This window comes from Ceratosolen solmsi, unplaced genomic scaffold (assembly GCF_000503995.2).
Source record: "Ceratosolen solmsi marchali unplaced genomic scaffold, CerSol_1.0 scaffold11, whole genome shotgun sequence".
NCBI classification, from domain to species: domain Eukaryota; kingdom Metazoa; phylum Arthropoda; class Insecta; order Hymenoptera; family Agaonidae; genus Ceratosolen; species Ceratosolen solmsi.
The window spans coordinates 14,791,754-14,813,208 of NW_011948416.1; the positions used below are offsets into that span (position 1 = coordinate 14,791,754).

Sequence of the window (21,455 nt, forward strand, 5' to 3'; positions counted from 1 at the left end):
GTTTCCTCGTACAGATAATTCAGTTAGAAGACAAAAGTAATAGAATGGCAAATATATCACTCACGCGGAAGCAAATCAATGAGGTGAAATCTCATTCATTACGAATCTCATTAAGAAATGCTTTAGCGCAATGAGATATTCTCGCCTATAAGTAAACGCATAGGTTGCTTACTCGTTTCAGTTGTACTTACGTCCGTTGGGCTCGCCGCCACTGTTACAACCAAATGTATTTCGTCCGCACGTATATCCTGGTTAGGAAATTTTATTATCATTAATGTACGGTATTTAGTTGTTGTTCAGCTGTATTTACAGCTATTATATTTACAATTTTTAATTCACAAGTGGATAAATAAGTATTCGTTATATTCACCGATACATTTAGTCAATGGATGATTGGTTCGTTAAATATTGCCAAAAAATCTCCTTTAATTCTATTTTATTTTGTCAAATAAACATATCATCTATTATCACATTATATTTCTAACCAAATCGAATTGTATTTTTTATATATAATTTATTATTACATTATAATACAATATATAATACTGCACATTATCTATTATTTAATTGAATAAATAATAATCGAAATTTTAATTAATGTATGGTACAAAAAGTATTTACAATTTATAGAAATATAAATTTGTTGACATATATTTCAAGGCCTTATCATTTTAATTGTCTTACTCTCTCTCTCTCTCTCTCTCTCTCTCTCCCTCTGTCTCTCTCCCCATCTCTCTCATTGTATCTAGATTAAGATGATAAATAAATTTAAAATAAAAATCAAAACTTATATATTAGGTTATCGTCATTGTGATTGTTATCACATTGAATCTTACTGGAAGATCGGTCGAGGCTAAGCCAAGAAATGGTTGCAAGTATTGGTGCCAGGACGGTAAGACGTATTATTGCTGTTCAAATGGCAAGAAGGATAACGAGATATTGTCGTCGGTGATGGAAGAGTTATTCAATATCTACGATTATTTTTGGTTTTTTCCCAACCCTTGGTCCATTTTTCAACGAACTTTGCCGCTCAGGTGGTCGTTGCATAATTATGGTCTTCCGAATCACATCCACGAACAGGAGGTCGTTTGTCCGGAAATCAGACCATTTTGTTCGCGAGCAAGTGATTGGGAACAGCCACCCACGCGATGCGACACTGATAACGAGTGTTATCACATGGATAAATGTTGCTATGATGTTTGTCTGGATCACAAAACTTGCAAACCTGTGGTAATATTTAATGATAATGTACATTATTAATTATAACGGTTTTTATTTTATTATTTTTTTTTAATTGTCTTATTAAAGATTGTTCGCTGGGAACATTTATAGCGCCAACGTATTAAAGTGACAAATTCTGAATTCAATACATGATGCGCGTTATGGACAAATCTCATTGACATAACAGTTTAATTTGTTAACGATTTCAATAATATTCAAATAATATTAAAATTATATTAGTTTATAGTCTATTGTTTATAGTCTATAATCCTCGTTTCTAGAAAATAAAGTACAAACTAGACATTTATATTGTTAATTAATTCATCCATAATTCCTCACTTAATATAAATCTGTATGAATGTATGTATTAATTATACTGTATATTATATTGTATTAATACATTAATAATATAAATTTAAATATGAAAAAAATTGTATATTTTTATGAGTTTATTCGGATTTATAAAGTAAATTTATATCAAATAATATTTAGAGTATTGTTTAAAAGGCATTATTATATGAATATTTTTAAAAAATCTTAATTTTATCCTAACAATTGTAAAGTATAAGAATAAATATAATTGGAAGATAAAACGAATAGTATAATGAAAGGACACATACATTGTACGTGTGGGGTATTCTTCGAATAAAAATGTCGTTCGTAATGATAACATAACGAAAATATTGGTCTACCGGTCTGGTATGCATAAAACAGATAAAGTATGTATGGAGAGATATATTATAGTAAATTATAATTTACAAGAAATAGATATACAAGTTGAAATTAAAGAAGCAAGCGATTTCTGTAGGATTTTGGTAAATTTTTCGACATCGGCAAGATCGTTCCAATTTATATTCCTCTTTATGCCTTTCATAAGCTTTCAACCAGTTAGGCGGTCAGATTCGAAGCATAATCCATTCTGTCCATTAAACGCCCACGCAGGTAGAAATTCGTCCTTTCTACAAAAAAAAAAAAAAAAAAAAAAAAAAAAAAAAAAAGAACCGGCGTTGGTGTTCGCACACGTCGCATAAGTCCATGGGATAGTGGGCACGTGGACGGTGGGATTTGGAGTTAGTGAATTGCAGGTCTCGACTCGCACGATCGACGCAAGTTGGGAGGGAGCGGAAACGAAAAAGAAGAATGGAATGCGAGGTGCGCGCGCACACACATCGAGGTCGTTCATTCATGTGGCGCACGATTCGCTTTTCCCCCTCCAGCCGGACCATCGACTCCCATTCACTGCTTTCCCATGGTTAGGTTACTCCACGCACCTACTTCTCTCAACTTTTCTTCACTCTTTAGAGCACCAGGGTCGAATGCACGATAGTCCTCCGAGATATGATGAGTGAGCAGAGTCAATAATGAGTGCGTGTAGCTTTTTTTTTTATTTACCATTATATCTTCTTTCAATGTACATTTTAAACACATTTTGATATTCTAGAGGTCAAATGGTTCTCGTCCCTGTACTATGCACACTCTGTAGTCAGTATTATACTCTGTATGTCGTGTATATTGATTATACTGCGCTGGTTTTTGGCGGGGACGGGTAGGTACAGACACCGACGGTTTGGTATTATTACAGGGGCCTAGATGGGGTTACAGATTCGGATCTCCTTACTTGAATGGGGCCTTTCTTTCAATTCCTTCATCGTTCTTCCGGTTTCAATTTTCTGTTCGTCGAGCATCCTAATTCCTTGCAGTAATACTTTTTCAAACAATTATCCATTTTTACTACAATGAACTACAATCTTGTCCTAGTTCCTTTTGTGCTCCGTGAATTAATTAATCACACTCTATACAAACCATAATAATAGTAAATTGACGTATTTCCTACACTTTATGTTATTTATTAATTTGAATATTTTAAGTATCTTGGAAATTTAATTAATTCTTTGGTTATGCAGTTCAAACACAACTCACTATATAATTGTGATTAAAGCTTCAACGATATTTTTGTTCGATATTTAGTGGTACTGTTGTTTTATTTGTTACTAATATGCCGCGACTTAAATTTTTAGTCTACAAGTAAATATATGTAGATAAAGAAAGGAAATGATAGTGAATAAAAGAATATGGAGATTCTTTTATATATGAAACATTGTACGCGCTAGAGGCTCATAGATGTAGTGTCGAGGTTGAATTTTGAGAAAATTTGAGCAGGTCTGAGAAAAATGAAAATTTTGATGAATGAATGGAACACCACCTTAAAAATGAAAGTGCTCTAAAGCCTCTGAATAAAGTTACAGAATCCTTATCATGACGTAAAATTTCTAGGCAGCAAAAAATGAGAGTGTGAGTGAGAGGGAGAGGGGGCGAAGAGGAGGTAAAGCAGAGACAATTATAAAATATAGAAATATGGAATGAACCTGTAGATGAAAGCGGAAAAGAGTTGTACACATATAGTCAAAAAGATACGACGTTCTCATGGGTTCGTTCCTTGTTGTCACATCACCTCCCAAGCGACTCGAACCCCTGCCACTCCTGAGAAATTGTCATTCTGTTGACCCCGGCGTCTCTCAAAGACCTGCCTGAGTTTGGTCCTCTTTTCATGTTGGTAGAACGAATTTTATTCATGCGTATTTTATTTGTGAAATACCCACGGAGTTTCGGGAAATGTGAAAGTAGAAGTTAAATTGATGATGACAATGAAAATAGAAATTCCAAATCATGGATAATTAGAATAATAAAAGACTGCAAAGGTGTATGTGTGATAATTCAGAATTTCAATGCCAGGCGAGCATTATCTTTTATTCTAAAAAAAGATGTTATTCGATGGTGACGCAGCATCGGCAAGAAAAGTCAGGAGAGTGCCGATTACGAAGTGAAGAAAGAGCAAAATTGAAACTCAATAAGATGTGCGAGGAGAGAGCAAGTGTCTGGCACGTGGAGCGAGAAAGAAAGGGAAGCGTGCGCTAACGGGTTCGTGTTGCGTGGACATACGAGTCATTGGTGTTCTGGCGTTAGAGGGAAGGGGAGAGGGCTAAAGCGGGTATCCAGAGGAGTTGAAGCAGTCATTCGAGACGAACATCGAGCACTAAAGAAGCAATTTTTATGGGTGCTTTCGCTACTTTTATATCAATTCTTATCTTCGTCAGTTTGTCTCACCATTTGTCCATTGGCGAGTAAGCCATCAGTATCCTTTAATCAATGCACAATCCTTATGCAGCGAGCTATTTTTGTTACGGCGTACTTGCTTTTCTATTTCATTTCAAGTAATTTTAATTGCGACGAGCCTGAGCCTGAATCGCGTGAATCTGTGATTACACAGAGTCTCGTATGCCGAAAGACAATGAATCGGCGTATCAACAAATCCAAGATAAACCGTCTTAAGTAAATATGCCAATGAGCGAGCGAAAGCCAAATAGTCCTATTGATATCTAAGACCATTTAAACACTGCTTTAATGCCTTTCATTCATTTATAACTTTTCCTCCTTCCTCTTTCCCATTCGCGGTCAACGAAATATTCTACGAGCAAAACCGTCGATAAAGAATTCACTAGTCTATGAGGATTAAAGAAACGAAATGAAAAATTTTCGAATGTAAATAATTAAACGACGAAGAACACGACGATCGAAAATTGATGGGAGGGAAGACGGAGGCCGTAGAAGTCTTGCACTCGTGACTCCGATGCAGCTGTTCACAAATACGAATTTTAACGAACTTTGATCCAACATTTTTGCTTGTTTTTTTTTTATTTTTATTATTTGTTGGTTTTTTAATTTCGATTGAAGTTCAAACACGCCGCTTTGTCGTACAATTTCCTTTTCATTTCCAATGCCGTTTTTGCTGTTGTATAATCAATAAAAATATTTAACACTTATAACTAATTAATCTTTATATCTAATTAATCATTATGTACGATCCTTACAAGCATCTTTTATTATTTGACGCTTGAATTATCTAATTTATTTCTTAAATTTTACATATCGTTTTATCTATGTTATAATATAAAATAGTCTTATTTTCTTTTTACGAATTATGCATTTCTAAAATTTAGCATAATTAAATTTCTATTGTCAATATAATAAAAAAAAAAAAATATATATATATATATATATATATAATTTTTTTTATATTTAAGATTGCGTCCGTTTGATTGGCTAATAAAGATGAATTTTTTTTTCATACATATAATAATGTATGAAATTTAATATAATGGAATTTAATTAAATTTAACAATTTTTTAGAATTGCAATGCTTTTTTTAATGAGAGGATAAATTAAATAAATATGCGATACAATAAATTTTAATTGAAATAGAAAGTATTTCGTAAGTAGTAATTTATGCGTACCTATGTATATACTTGTTACTATACAGGGTCAAGGATAAAGTATATTAATTAAAATAATGAATTGATATGAATTTGTTGTTAATTAGAATTTATTATAAAACATTGGGATTGTAAGGATTATATTAATAATTGCTGGCTGCCATTCATAAATGCAATGTGCTTTTCGAGCAAACCATGCATCTTTATCTTTCATCCACATCTAAAATTTCAAGAGCATAGCCAAAAATCTTGTAATATGACTTGGGCACTTTTTTGTTATTTATAAAAAACATAATTTATAAAAATATATAGGGCGTAATATTTACCTTCTAGAGAAAAATTAATCGATGCATTTCATAGCGATTTCTTATCCATGGTTATGTCATTCTTGAGAGTCGCGGTTGAAGGATGCGTCTTCTCGAAGAGAAGGTTGGATTAAGGTAAGAGAAGCTGCTCACTTTTTGATATTAAATTAGAAGTGATGAGCAGAGTGGAATGGCAGCTCTTATAAAAGAAAGTGCTTATTTGCGTAAAACGCTGGGGTATTTGGTGATTGAAACGTCACCAGTGACGAATGTCACGCAGACACAAAGAAGAGGCATTATTGAGTCGCGATTAGGAGGCGAGATAGAGATAAAGGAAACGAGAGAAAAGTAAAAGTACGGGAAGTAGCGCACGGATAAAAGTCCGACGGTAGGGGCAGGAAAAAAGTGCAGAATGACCGAGCGGCCCCGAAGTGGGGGTAGAGCGGGGCCACCACCGAGGCTCCGACTCACTCGGCAGTCCGGGAGTGCTTTAGAGTTAGCGCGAGCGCGAAGCCGTGTGGACGGGACAACGAGTGCGTGCTCCAGTAAATTTCTAGTCGGTTACTTTGCTACATTATCAGACGAGTTCATCTTTTCCAACCGGCTAACCCGCCCTCGTTGCGGCGGCAGCCCCGAGGACGAGCCGTCCGAAGCCCGCGATGGACTTTCAAGTGCGCAACTGAGGGAAGCTGTTTGCTTCGAACCGAGGATCTAAGAGGAGCGACCGCGCCATGCCGCTGCCTTTATTGCTACTTCTATTGGTGCATCTGGTGGGCCTCGAGATCGCGCAAGGTGAGCCCGAGTCTCTACATCCATTCGTGCTTCCCTCATTTCTTGAGTGTACGATGGTGCGTGCGCGGAAATCAGATTTTTCCAAGTTGGCGGCGACGTTCGTGCATAACTCAAGAAGAGACCTGTCGACCTCCCTTCCGAGTACTTTAATTGCATAGGTAAAGTTGTCCGAAGAAGCGCGGTCAAGGTCGTTATCTGGAAAAAAAAAGAAAAAAAAAGAAAAAAGGAAAGTTCCCAACTGAAATCGGCTTAAAGATTCAAGCCGAAAAGGCATCCAATTTCAGGGCCATTGTTGACGAAAACTGCCTATTCAAAGGGCTCGACTATTACGAGCCGCTTGTAAATTCCAGTTCCATAAATTTAACGGGACGGCCACCGATTCACAAACTCGGGCCGCCAGTGTTCGCTCCGTCGAGCAGCATATTTTGCTTTTCTTCTCCTACCGGCTTTTCCGCATTCCTCCCGTTCGCCGCTTCATTCATGACTGGTCAGACGTGTGCTTTCAACTGTACGACTTCACTCGTACCTGAGTTCCTTGTATCTCTACTCAATGGACCACGTGTTTTCAGCGATATCCTTTCTTCCGCACGTCCGAAATTCTTGCACGAGACCACATTTTCGGATAATCTATTATACTTTAGCGACGAAACATCTAGGCTTAATGCTTTTCCGTCTCCGTCTAGTGATACACGTTTCGGCTCCACTCACCAGCCAACCCTGGCGAACGCCAGCGAATGAGATTTCAATCACGTAACGATAAGCTTAAGTAAATGTGTCTTGCTTTTTTAGTCCCAGCAATTTCTAATTTTTCATTCACGATTCGCCGCTGTGCTTGGACCTCAAGACTGCTATGAACTCGAAGCGAGAAAGTTGGACCGTCGAGTGCAACCTGCGGAAAACAGTATCGTAAAGAGAGCGAGAAGCTCGTATCTTATCTCATCTGGCTCACCCTAATAATTTCTTATTTCTTTTTTCTTAATCGACTCTCGATCCCTCTTACTCCTCCCGTTTACTACTGCCACTCATCTCTCAGGGGGAATTCCCGAGCTGTGCATTGCACACACCGCTCGCACTCCCATTTCTCATTCTTCGTAAAAAATTTATACGATTATTAATAAATCTGTAAAAACTACAGTCTTATAATAATCGCGCTTGAGTTACTCAGCCTACAAACATATTCATTTTTAAATAAAGAGTTGCCTCGATGTTTACAGCTCAAAATGTGCTCTCCGAACTCGTGATACAGCTCTTGAGATAATAAAAAAAAATTGACGATGCTTTAGTCGATTGAATTTCATTAAAGGTATTAAATCAACATGTTTTTTCCTCGTTGATAGAAAAAGCGCATCGAACGTAAGGTAAATGTGTCCATACAAGTCAAGTGTTCGTAAGATGACAGACAAAAGGCACAAATAAATAAATATATATATATATATATATATATATATATATATATATACATAACCATATGCAGATATATACAAATAGCTAAATATCGGACTAAACAGATATTCGTTTATTGCCTTATCCAAATTCTCTTTCATTTTATTGTTGGAATGCTTGTGTGGCACATCTCTGCAAACAATCGACGCTTCAGTTTTGGCCGATGTTATTGAATGGTGCGAAGAGGAAGGAAGAGAACGAAACAAGAAAACGACTAAATATTGAATGAAACAGCAAATGTGGGAGGCTTAGCAGAGAGAGAGAGAGAGAGAGAGAGAGAGAGAGAGACGAAGTATACGCATGGAGGCCGTAGGGAGAAAAGGAAAAGAATTTAATAATCGTTTTGGAATATGCGTCCCTGGCTTCGTTTTCCGATTTCTTCTCTGTGCTAGGAAGGCAATTTGTCGCAGAACTCTATTCTGTCGTTTGTCTTTTCTTGTTCATGATTTCTCTTTGACGATCAACGTACGTACCTGCGTAATTATTACGTGCATAGACTCGCGCGTGAATATTAAAAATATGCTCGTATAAAAATTCTACGTCCAAAACTATATACAATATAAGAAATAACCATTATATTTGCATGTATATTCAAAAGAGATAAAATATACCTACGCATTATGTAAATCCTATTATTTCCATTCTTTCATGTCTCGAGTCGAAACGTCAAATGAGAATTTGCACCATGAGAAAACAATAAAACGAAATTTTTTCACTCTCTATATTAGGGTTATGAATATTATTTATTGTATTTCACAATCAACTTGTATAATTTTTTTCTGTACATCAATTATAAATTTGGATTCGCATAGTTATATATATATATATATATGTATATATATATATATATATATATATATATATGTATATATATATATATATATATATATATATAAACGAAGGCATGTATAACAAACTTTTCTTCTTTTGAGAATTAAAAAAAAGCATTTGTATTATATCTGGAGTTTATTATATATTATAATTCGAATCTTCTTTTGATTTATATATTTTTAACATTTAATTCTTTTAAACATATGTTTTATTTTTAATGGAGAAATACTACAACGAATCAAGTCTAATTGCTTTGTGATATATTCTTCAGAAGTGAGTCAGAGACTGAATATATATTTTTAACGAATAAATAAAAGAAAATAAAACAACGCATTTTCTAGATGTAAATTAAGCTATGAAAATAATATAATCTATTGTTATTTAGCCTCCTATTAGTTACAATTCTAATGACAAAAAATGCATCGTAGTATTTCCAAAAATCAGATAGCTGATTAATTTTAATGTAAATAAAGTTTGAAGGTTTTGTCAAAAGAAGAATTTTTGAGAAGAAAAACGGGGGTTTGTCGAGGACAACATATTTTTGCTACATGCATATAATATCGCATGTACGTGATCCGTAGGAAATAAAAATGTCATTGTCAAATTAGGATAAGCAATCAATGCTTTTTAATGTCGACTCTAGCACAACCAATTGCGATTCTTTAATTTCCCTACTTCTATTGGGAATAGTGCAAGGATAGGGGGAAAATGATAGTCCACGCTGCGGTGAGTATCATACGGAGGTACATAAAAGTACAGGTGTGATTGTAGGAATGGTATACTGACCCGACGAGAGCTATTGTAAAGCAATCGAGCAATGTCGTGTATTATTTCTTCTAATTTTATTTTTTTCTTCGTAGGCAAATTTTGTTGAGTCAGTGTCCTCTTACGTAGGAACCATTCTCGTTTTCACCATTAATCCACCATTAAATAACCGACTTTTTCCTTTTTTTAACTTGCGTGATAAAGCTTCCGTAATCGAGTGGATTTTGCGCGTTCTGCTGTTAGTGAAAGTCTCAGTGCTCAATTGTGGTTTTTTTTTTTTTTTTTTTTTTTTTTTTTCAAAATTACACTCCGAGGTTGCAAAGACGCTAATTAACCGAGCAAAAAATAGAACGAGAAGAATGGCTCTATGAGGTAAAGAAGTCGAGTGGAAGCAAGAGGAGGCGGTGTGCAGAAGCGTGTCGCGGGGCCTTGAAAGCGGTCATCCGACTCTAGCAGTACGAGAGCGCGTCCTTTCAATATCCGGACAGTAATTGCCGAGCGTTAGGTACGAGCACGTCGGTGTAGGAGCGCTCGTGCGGCTGATAATTTATTCGTTAACAAAAGTAGTAGCGAGCTTTCGCCGATCTTCCAACGAGGCTATTAATATAGTATATTTGCCGTTTCGGAGCCCTTTCTCGGGAAAACGGTCGGGTCGCTTGAACTTGCAGCTGCGGCTCGTTAACGAGCCTGATGATTTTGGCCGAATCGCAGCTGCCCACACGTCCGTTGACACGCACGACGAAACCTGGCACGAACGGATACCTCGAGAAATTGCGTCTCTTCTGCGCCTGTCGCTGCACCGGATAAATGGCCCCTGTGATTATGCGAACACACGAACTCCATGCTTTTCGGGAACCCTTCCCTGTCTTTTTTTTTTTTTTTTTTTGGAAAAGGACTCCCTCTCATTGTCCCCTGCTCTTCGCTTGCTTCGCGAGTCCAGGTGATCTCTGTCCAAGGACCCCAGGAACAAAGACGCTAATCCGAGTTTCCTCGAGTCGCCACTCTTTTGCTAGATGCTGCTTTTACCAACCTTTCTCGCGCTGCCGCATGAGTTATCCGATAGAGGGGACTTTTTGAACAAATAAACAATCTCACCGACTAACCGACCGATTGATTTTTGTTCTTGATTAAAAGTAGACGTATAGTGGAACAGGAGTCTCTGCTAAGTGCTCCATCGATATTTTTTTTTTTGTTTTTTTTTGTTTTGTTACCATACAGTATCAAGGATTTTCGATTAACTAACGACGGCGTAAATTTTATAATGGAATTCTAATACTTTTCACTTTATCTTTCACAGATTTTCAAAGAATAAGAAAGTAAATACTTTACACACAGATAAGATAGACCAATCAAATATATCCTATTGTTAGCACTGCAATTGAGTCATAAGTCATCTTTAATGGTGTTCACGACAAGCCTATAAGAAAAAAAAAAAAAAGAAAAAGAAAAAAGAAAAAAAATTCATGCATCGGTAAGCATATAACAATCTTTTAGTCTACTCATAAATTCAATGCAAAATGAGTATATGAGTAAAAATTTATCTCTCTATATAAAATACTCTCTAACTTGATTAAAATGTGATAAATCTCATGAATGATTTGCTGGCATAACGTTTGTTTAATGTAAATTATCTGCCATTATATACTAGGAGTTGCTTGATATAATGTTGCAGTTGATTTACACTCTAAAATTATAAGATTATCATTTGTCGTTTGACTTCATGACAAGTTTCATTAAGATTTTTTTCACTTGGTTCTTATTGGATTATTATTGAACCAAATGATAATTTAATAAGCGAAGCGATAGATTTCTTGGTAATTAATTGTTACCAAATTTCATCTATACGGGAGTAATTTTTATTCCACAAGGCATTAATAAATATGAATAAATAATAAGTCCGCACGCGATACACTTAAGGACTGTATTATTAATAGTTGCCTCAATTTGGCTAAGACAAACCATTTTATGATTAACCAGTGTCGTATTATCTGTAAGCAGATCTGAGCCAAGTCGATTGAAATCTTGAGAATATTAAAAGTCGATAAAAGTAATTGAGAAAATGGCAAAAGTTCCAGCAGCAGCAGCAGCAGCAGCAGCAGCAGCAGCAGCAGCAGCAGGCAAAGTTAAGCTGCTATAGTGAAGAGCACAATTTCTTAAGGAGCAACTTTGTATCAATAGATAGTGTGATAATTGTGTTAATTGTATAATAGATAGTGCCGATTAGCGACAAATGGCACATAGTACCGATCGCTTCTCACCTATCCGGACTTTCTTGTGTCTCTTATTTTTCGCGAAAGAAACAATCAACGATCGAGCACCTTTTTGTCTGTTTTCACCACTTTTTTATATTGGTATTGACAAACAATTTATTATTTCTAAGCTTATAAACGAGTTCGAATTATCGTGCGAATTTTAGCAAAATATTTTTTGTTATTAACATAATATATTCGTCAACTGAGTTGAACGTCAGCTTGCATTATTTTTTTAACGAATATTCTTTTTTCACATTAGTAAAATAATAATAAGAATTATAATAATAATAATAAAAAGTAAATTAAAAAATTAAAAAAAAATTAAAATAAAATACAATAAAAAAAAAAAGAACGATCGGTACAAATTAAGAATTCTAGCTCTCGTTTAAAAGTATATTCTATCATAATGTGGTGAATATGTAGCTCGCATACTTCATTTTGAAAAATGATTCGCCGTATACTATTGGGAAAAAGTATTTAAAAATATTTTAACCCTGGCCTTAACATAAATAAAACATGACAGATAAGTGCCCGTTAAAAATAATATAAACAATCAAAGGAGCGGCCTATAAATAGGAATTTGATTAGAGGAGGGAAGATTTTTGAGAATGCCAAAGTAATGTGCGTAATAGGTGGTACGAAGACTGAACTTGCGCGCGTTAAGTAGGCTGTAGTAACGAAGGAATAAATGGAAAAGTTCGAAAAGATATAGGAGTCTGTCATATTTCTATAAAAAGCGAGGCTTGCCATTTGAGAAGAGCGAAAAGTGGAAGTCCGGCCTGTAGCCTGACTCGATCTTGGGTGATACTTTCGGTAGTGGAACCAGAGTCGGACGGCTGTATCCGTGGGATAAATTTAGATCGTTTTTTGGAAGAGGGCCGACGCTTCTTGGAGTTGGCAGGCAAGCCGCCATGCATCTCATTCCCGCTTTTTATTTTTTACTTAAGGCACGATCTCTCGCATCTAACCTGCGCGAATGTACGTAGTCGTACTCCTTCTTAGCTTTTCGATTCCCTTATAATCATATCGTTCCCAGTACTTATGATACCGCGTTCACGCGGAACCGTTCCTTTCGAACCGTCGAGTGCACGTTGGAATGACATCCCTCGTAATGAACGTACACGCCTGTTTCTATCGGCAAATGCTAGTTTTTCAATTAAAATGTAAACGTCCTTTGCGAGTACCGCGGTATCTTGTAAACAACAATACTCTCGCATATGCAAGGTAAATGAATGGCATTACAGCTATCAAGTGCATCTCATTGACCAATAGAGTGCATGCTGATTCTATTAAGCTATTATTACATTCGGATACTTTTTTAAGAGATAAAAACAATAGAAGAGGCATTTTATTTATGTATGTATTTTTTTTTTGCCTCATTTTTAATATGCAATAAGTTTCTTATATTTATTGTTATTTATTGTTAATTAAAATGTAAACCCCTATGAAATTATATAGCGTGTGTTTATATTATAAGATAATACTAAAATTTACTAAAGTTTTATAGGCAAGGAGAGACTCTTATGTTTGTCAATATTTGACTTTGCTATAATAAAAAAGTTTAGGTATCATCTGAATATCTGAAGAGCTTGCGAAAAGAAAACGCAAGTGATTATTTAAAGAAAATTTGTCAATGTTTTTATTCTTTATGACAGTCTCGATTCTTAACGGCTTAAAGTATTTATTTCGATTGTATTTGACATACTCATTCTATAGAGGAAAAAAAATTTGAAATTACAAAAATTATGAAAATATATATAATACTCATAAGTGTGGCAATCTTACACAGGATATTAATTGCATTAACAATTAGTAAACTTTGTACGTAATAGATAATTATTGAAATAGAATTGTGATTAAGTATACGAAGTAGTTATCAAGATATTATCAAGCTATGGTCTATGGTGATCAATATAAAGTATCGATAACGGAATGAGAGAGAAAAGACATTGGTGAATGAAGGAGATCAATGAAATGGGAAAATAAAGGAGAAACAAAATAGTCGGCGGCCAAGGCAAGTAAATTGGAATTCAAGGTTTATAAAGGGGGTGGTGGCACGACAGGTGGCCGAACAAAACAGCGGAAATTGTGGCGGCCACTTCGTTCCTCATGATTAGATCAGTAATTTTTGGGACCATCGTATCTCTTTCTCTTACCGAACTTCGTTCGTGTTGGTTTCATCTTGTATATATAGGTATACGCTTTGCAAGAAGGCGACCGCAGAAGCATCGTCATTATTATCCGGTTTCCTTTCCCTTTGTGTAAAGACTACCTTTTTTTTTGTATTTACCTTTCAGCTCCGTCGAGAATCTCTGGTGCTCTTGCTCATGATTTCCTTTTCTCTCCCCCCCCCCCCCCCCAATCTACCGTCTCTTTTCCTGTCTAGATTTCGCTTCTTCTTCCTTTTTTTCTCGCTCGATAACATGAATTTGAACGCGAGGCAAGTTCTACGATAAAATTGATAATAAGTTTCATACTGACCAGCTATCTATTGCCTTATGTTCTTTTTCACCAAAAATGTTTAAGTGCCTCAAAATTTTGAAAACCGCAACAATGAGCGTTGCCACTTCAAGACTTTCGTTCTTCCTTTGGAGCTAAAATCCAGTAATCCTAGAAGTCCGCATTTTCAAAGAGCGCAAGAAATCAGAGAGGACGCTTACGCAAAGAAAACACGGGAGCTTCGATTACGCTCCGAAGAGTGATGCTAGGTACCTTAAGATAAGATGCTACCACGATCCGCAAGCTTTGTAAAATTCAGCTTTCCAATTAACGACGCGAGGAGGTGCATTTCCGCTCGCATTGGAACTGTTTTGAGAGCAGGCAGAGTTCTTTTTAGTGAGAGCCGAAAGCATCCGAGCTGGGAGTGTTAGAACTACGTAGAGAGAGAGAGAGAGAGAGAGAGAGAGAGAGAGAGAGAGAGAGAGTCATGTTATGTGAGGGGACGCGCCCGTAAAGGTGCTTGGAAAGACTTTTGTACTGGAGGGGACACCGCACCTTCTCTCTTTCCTCAGGGCGATGCTCCTCGCGTCTCGCCTTAACTCTTAAACGTTTCGAAACTCGCTTTACGTCGGAGAACTATCCGCGTGTTTGCATCGCGAAGTAGTAGGGCACACTCACGCGCTATTCGCGAAAAGGTCGCGAGGAAAAATTTACTCCCTACCACTCTCGTATTCCACTATCCCATTCATCGGCGTTGCCACCCTCCCTCCTCGATTAAGACCGTGAGACAATGCTCAAAGATTTAGTTATTGGTTCGTGGATACGACACTGCTATCCTTCGTTTCTTGAACTTGACTGGAATAGCGGTATTTCCTCCTGCTTTTGTCTCTCCCTTATTACAATTTACAGCTTGCTTCGTTTTATCATTAGATCGGGTTACCACAAGTTTCTTGCGAGACCATTTCTCCGCACTTGTCATCTACAAAAGACTTTTTAATGAATAAATATAAATTTATTGAATTAAACCACTAATCACTGTTAAATAAACTCCGTAAAAATGTTATAATTATAGTTGCTTACCGTTCCTACCGAAGTTTAACTGAGACTTACAGTTTAATTTTTTTTCTTTACTTGTAAATTGCACACACACACAAACAAATGGATTTATGGATATGAACAAATTTTTTTTATTCATATTCATAAGTTGTAATTTATTACCAACATATTCCTTTTTCTTTTATAAGCCAACAGTGTAATAGATCTTTATAAATTCCTAAGACATAAAAATTAAAATAATTTTTAACAATTTCATATTATATTATTGTAAAAATATAAAGGTCGATAAAATATCTTAATTCAAATTAAATATTATATCCTTCAACATAAAATTAGCGCTGAATTTGAGAACGAACCTTTTCGCGCCATTAATTTCTCCCCATAAATCACAAATCCTTTAAAACTTGTAGAACATTCAAATTCAAGGATAGAAAAATTAAGAGCCATCTAAGTCTCTCTACTTAATGAAAATAAAACGAAAGAATTTAATAAGAATGTCAGTTGGCATTATTTGAGAGATTTCGTGTTTCTTCTTAACCAATATGAAGATGCTCAACAGTATAAATATCTGTAAATGCAACTTATTTGTTTTTAGGTTTATCGACTATTGCGACCGAGGAGTTACAAAATCAAGAATTCTCGGAATTCAGAGCTGGCTGTTACTTTTCTGCCGAGTACCAAGGGGAGTTCGTGATGCAGGTGAGCAGCGGCAATAGCATTGGCAACACCAGGGGCAATATTAACACCTTCGACGATGGCGAGCCCATAGTCCAATACTCCATACTCAACATTACATTTGATGCTATCCCTGTCTGGGGATATTGTCATAGAAAAATCGACAATAAGGTGTTACTTAGGGACAGGTATACTTTTTTTTACACCAATTAATTACACACCAAATACAAATATTTATTTTAACGGTGCATCACAAACATTCTTTAAAAATTATCAACTTATTTATTAGAAATCTCCGTGTTCCTTTTTCTTTTGTACATACAGCACAATTTTTTTTACAACATTTAATATGTTGCATCAAACGATTTATTAATACACACATACAATAACGTTCTCTCGTATACGCATGCAAGTATTTGTACAAATCTGAACGAAGAAAGAATTCTGAATACAGTATTTATAAAATATAAACTCTAGAACATTTTTATATAATTAAATGTATTTTTCTTTGTAATTCATTAGCAATTACCGCCTTTGCCATTTTAATTTCGTTCATTATCTTCTATACAGTTAATATGTATAGTGAATCTTCGCTTGTCTCAAATAGAATTATTAATATTATTTTAATTTATTAAATCACGTGTTAATATAAAAAATAATTTATTTTAGTTTAATGACACATATTCAAGGTTGACATTAAAATGTAAATATTTTCATTAAATGGTGACAGATTTAGATGGATTAAAAAAAATTTAACATTTTTATTTTAACTTCATTAGGTCTTTTCACTTTTGATCCATTGTATGTATATATTGAAGTTGAGCATATTTTATATTGAATTTTTCAACTTAATATTTTTAAGTCATTTTATTTTTAACTATACATTTCCACAATTACGTACATCCAATATCATATTTTATTTTCGTCTTATTCTTATTTTATTTGAGAAAAAAAAATAAATACAAAATAATGTTAATTCTCGTATTTACGGAATTGATTATAATTTCAAATTAATTATTAATTGACAGTCTGTCATATTATTCGTATCAAATATAAAATTGAGGCTAATCTTACTTTTCACTGTTATTATTGACAAAAAATATTTTGTTTTTAACTATCGCATCACACTATGGATCTCAAATTAAGCGAACAATGTATTTATTTTTATTCTTAAAGTTATAAATTATTTCAATAACTCAATTTGGCCACAAATTAATAACAAACTGTTCTTAAATAAACAATTAAATTAATTAATGAACTTATTTATATAATACATTTTTAAAGATTTTAATTATTTACATTAAGTTTATCATATAAATATATACGTATAATATTTTGTACAAATAAAAAGTTCGGTAAAACTTTGTATTAAATAATTTTAAGGTTATTTAAAATTAATCTTAAAGTAAGATATTTGATACACTTTTCAATAATAATATTACTTAAACCAAATATTTATATGCAATACCACAATTGTCTTTAAGATAAATGTATGGTAATTCATAATAAATTGATGTTTATATAAATTTATATACAGGCGCGGTGGATATGGTGAGTGCATAAGGTGTTTCCAACTAATTCGGCGATCACGTAATATCATCGAGGTTTACTTAAAAGATCTTAACAGGTGCTATACGAATGAAACTGTCGCGATCGAATCATGCAATCAACTCAACTCCACCGCAATCTTATATCGTGAGTAAATATAAGTGAATAAAACCCATTTTATCGAAATTAAATAAGAAATAGATTATAATGATAAAAAACTAACAATTTCTATCATCATACATGAAAATATTTTCTTCGATCTCATTGAAGGAATTACATATTTCATTTGTGCGCAGGTATTAGTGAAGTTGGAGGCGAAAAAATAAGAAATGAGTACTGCCCGTTCGCAGGAAAATATCGCTTCAAGTACAGTGTGAATTATGATTTTGATGTCTTGGAAAATAATAATGCCGAAATAAGAGACGAGTGTTTTGGATAATTGTCCAGTTGGTTCACTTTTGCATTTACAATTCAAGCGATGCTCTTTCGACGATCACGGTAATCTATTAACTCAATATTTTCTTACGTCAAATAAGTATTTTCCATTAATATTGCATACTTTCATTTACTTTCGAAATATAATTCAAGACGTAACTTTCGAGTGTCTTGGTACATGGCCAATATCGAATTCAAGAACAAACAGTGATAATCCTATGTACGTAGCACTTTTGGATAGTAGGGGTAGTGCAGAATTTTCTGGTCCCGCTAGGCGTAGACGACCTCGTTATCGCTGTGGGGTATGTCACTGCACTCTGCAAATAAAATAATAATAATAATTATTATTATGAATAAAGAAATTTAGACAAAATTTACCTATTTATTTTTTCTGTCTTATCTATTTTTATTATTGAATGCATAGTATTGTTCTAAGAATAAAGTACATTATTTCATTTAAGAATGTAAATTTATGCCGCTATATAATGTTTTCATTTTTCAATTATTATTAATATTATTATTAATATCATTATTAGTATATAATTTATTTATTTAAAAATAAATAAAACGAATAATTTAAATTAATAATTGTAATTAAAATTTCATTTAATTTTAAAAAGGAAACAAGTTTCACACATTTTTTTGAAATATCAAATGTATTTATTCAATGAAATCATACATTTTTAATTTTATTTATAACATTAATTTAATAAAGTCTTAATATTGCAGATATACCACGTTGATAGTAAAACAGCAAAAACATATTTAACACTTAGCAGCGACTCAAGTTGCACTCAAAATCTTCATAATTCTACAAATGGTTATGAAAGCCTTGTACTTAGTAAAACAACGACTCAGAGAAATATGCCAAACTATGTTATAAAAAATTTAGCAACGTGAGTAGTGATTATTAATAATTACATATTATAAATGTTTATAATATAAATATATATATATATATATATATATATATATATATATATATATATATATCATCTCAGAATTAATCATAATAAATTTTCTTGTTGAAATATTAGATTTCCTTCGTGGGCTCAAGGGGAATGGGAAGAAACTCTAATAGTTAATGGAACAATGACATTCAATGATTTGAACGGGTACAAGAGTTTTACGTTTGTAACTGTAGATTCCAATGAAGAAATCGGACGTTACATCGTATTTTCTAGAGATCAGTGGTGAGTACAATTTCGTAGATAAATATGGAATAAATATAATAATATAGTATTTTATACAAAGTATTTTATATAAAATATCAATTTTATTTTAGCGAACAGGAAGCTTATGTTTGCTTAATAATGAAGCAACGTAGTGAAAATGTTTTGGAATTCATAACAGGTCAGTTTAAATTTTATAATTATAATACATGATTATTGATATGATAAAAACAATTTTAGTATAAAAATTTTTAATTAGAAAAATGCTAATCTTCTTTTTACGCGTACACAAGAGATATCAGGATGGACGGTTATTTTTCTCTCGATTAAAAATTTCTAGTATATTTGATAACAATCTTTTATGATATTATTAAGCAAGTGAAATATAATACAAAAGTATTTTCCTCAACAAATAATTTTGTGAGTTTTAATTAATTATTCACATAAAACATAGTATGTTTTGAATGGGAAAGCTTTAGAACTATATAATTTATACTAAAATTAATAACGACGAATAATACTTATATGATTTCGTAACTCCAGGTACAATGTCTAGTCCAGTGTATCAATCATTTCTCTGCAACGACACGAGTGTTTTACTGGACAGGTCGAGTGCGGTTTGGTGGACTCTTGCGCGACTCGAGCGCACGATAGAATCTCCATGTCCAATAACGGGTCAGTACACGGGCCAGAATACAGATTTTCCGGGGATGTGTGCTGAGCTAAGTAGCAATTGTAATAACCGTCAGGTCATGTATTACAAAGTATATGATTGTGACTCCGGAGAGCTATACGAAGGTACGTCATTCCTTTGATTTCTCTCACATTGTATTCTTCATTTAGTTGTCTTTGATTATGTTCACACATATTGAAATATTCAAACAGAACGAACCTACTTATGCTTGGGACAGTGGGAAGAGAAAGGAGTTACGTACACTTATACCATGAGAAATGATACCGGTACGAACGAATGCTTCGTTGGAATCATAATAAACGATGAAGAGATTTACATCAAAGAAGCCGGCGACTATTGTATACGAAATATAGATCCTAAAACTGAAGGCATGCGATTATACAGAAAAGGTATTTCTAGTACTACTAGTCTAGTTCGAGAGAGCATTGTTGTATATTCAAATAGTTCTCAGCACTAATTTACTATCAATTAATTGCTTCTCATCGTTTTCTATTTAATTATAATTAAATTTCGTTCAATTGTTGGCGATGAGTATTTAGTATGTACAATAATCGTAGATTTGTGATACTTGATAACATTAGTACAAAACTGATTATTAATTAAGTTTTTAAATGAACGGAATCCGAAACACTACGTTGACTTTATAAAACATACGACAGCACGTCGAATGAAACTGAGTAAAAAAAATATTTTAAATAGTTTTGATAATCAAATCTCTTAAAAATTATTACCTTTAAATAATGCAGGTCAATGTTACGGGAATTCATCTAGTCCTGCCCCAACAATACCGACCAATACGAGTCCGCATATTCCTATTATGAAAATAACGACGCCAATAAAGACGATAACAACACGAATGCCAATGTCGACAAGAATTAGAGGCATTGTTAAAGGTGACGCAATACTATAATTCTATCATTTTTTTTTTAAAGATGTTATAAACATCTAAAATGACGTTCAATATTTTTTTGTCTTTAAGGGTATTCGACAACGGAAAGGATGCCGCCCATAATTAGGTCGTCCACTGGTTCGCTTTATAAAGGCAATGTTACTCTTGTGAGCCTTTTTGTAACTTTATCAATTATCTATACATTCATTATAATTTCTTCGAAAACTATAAATTTCCATGTTTAATGATTGTGAATTATGAATGACAACTAAATGATATAGTTGAGAATGCTTTTAAAAATGAATGTCACTTTACTATTTAAATTTATTTGTACATACGCTATAGATCGTTTATAATAAAGTAAAATAGAATTTCAAACAATAAAAGTATTTTTACTTATTTAATTTGTATATCAACAAAAAAATCTTATAAGATAATTTGCATTTTTATTCTCAAAACTAAAGTGACCGAACAATATGTAATAATATAACGATAAAAAAAATGTACCATTTTGTTAATAAAAGAAATCTTTTCTAAATCAATGATTTAAAAATATATAAATACTCTAATTATATTACAAGGCTTAGAGATTTACCTAATCATTTCATTATTTGGAAGTTTAAAATCATGAAATGAAAATAAAATAGAAATTTTAAACAATGTATTT

The 21,455-nt window shown here is 33.7% G+C and overlaps 1 protein-coding gene across 1 annotated transcript; it reads left to right on the forward strand.

Moving 5' to 3' along the window:
* Positions 1 to 6,265: 6,265 nt before the first annotated feature.
* LOC105359410 (uncharacterized) lies at positions 6,266 to 21,127 on the forward strand. Its single transcript, XM_011496017.1, is given in 13 exon segments — positions 6,266 to 6,589; positions 15,971 to 16,238; positions 17,588 to 17,745; positions 17,895 to 18,027; positions 18,029 to 18,096; positions 18,187 to 18,335; positions 18,763 to 18,929; positions 19,071 to 19,226; positions 19,319 to 19,386; positions 19,749 to 20,003; positions 20,091 to 20,288; positions 20,646 to 20,792; positions 20,879 to 21,127. Coding segments are annotated over 13 exon segments (1,983 nt in total). The 5' UTR covers positions 6,266 to 6,528; the 3' UTR covers positions 21,034 to 21,127.
* The last annotated feature ends 328 nt before the right edge of the window (positions 21,128 to 21,455 follow it).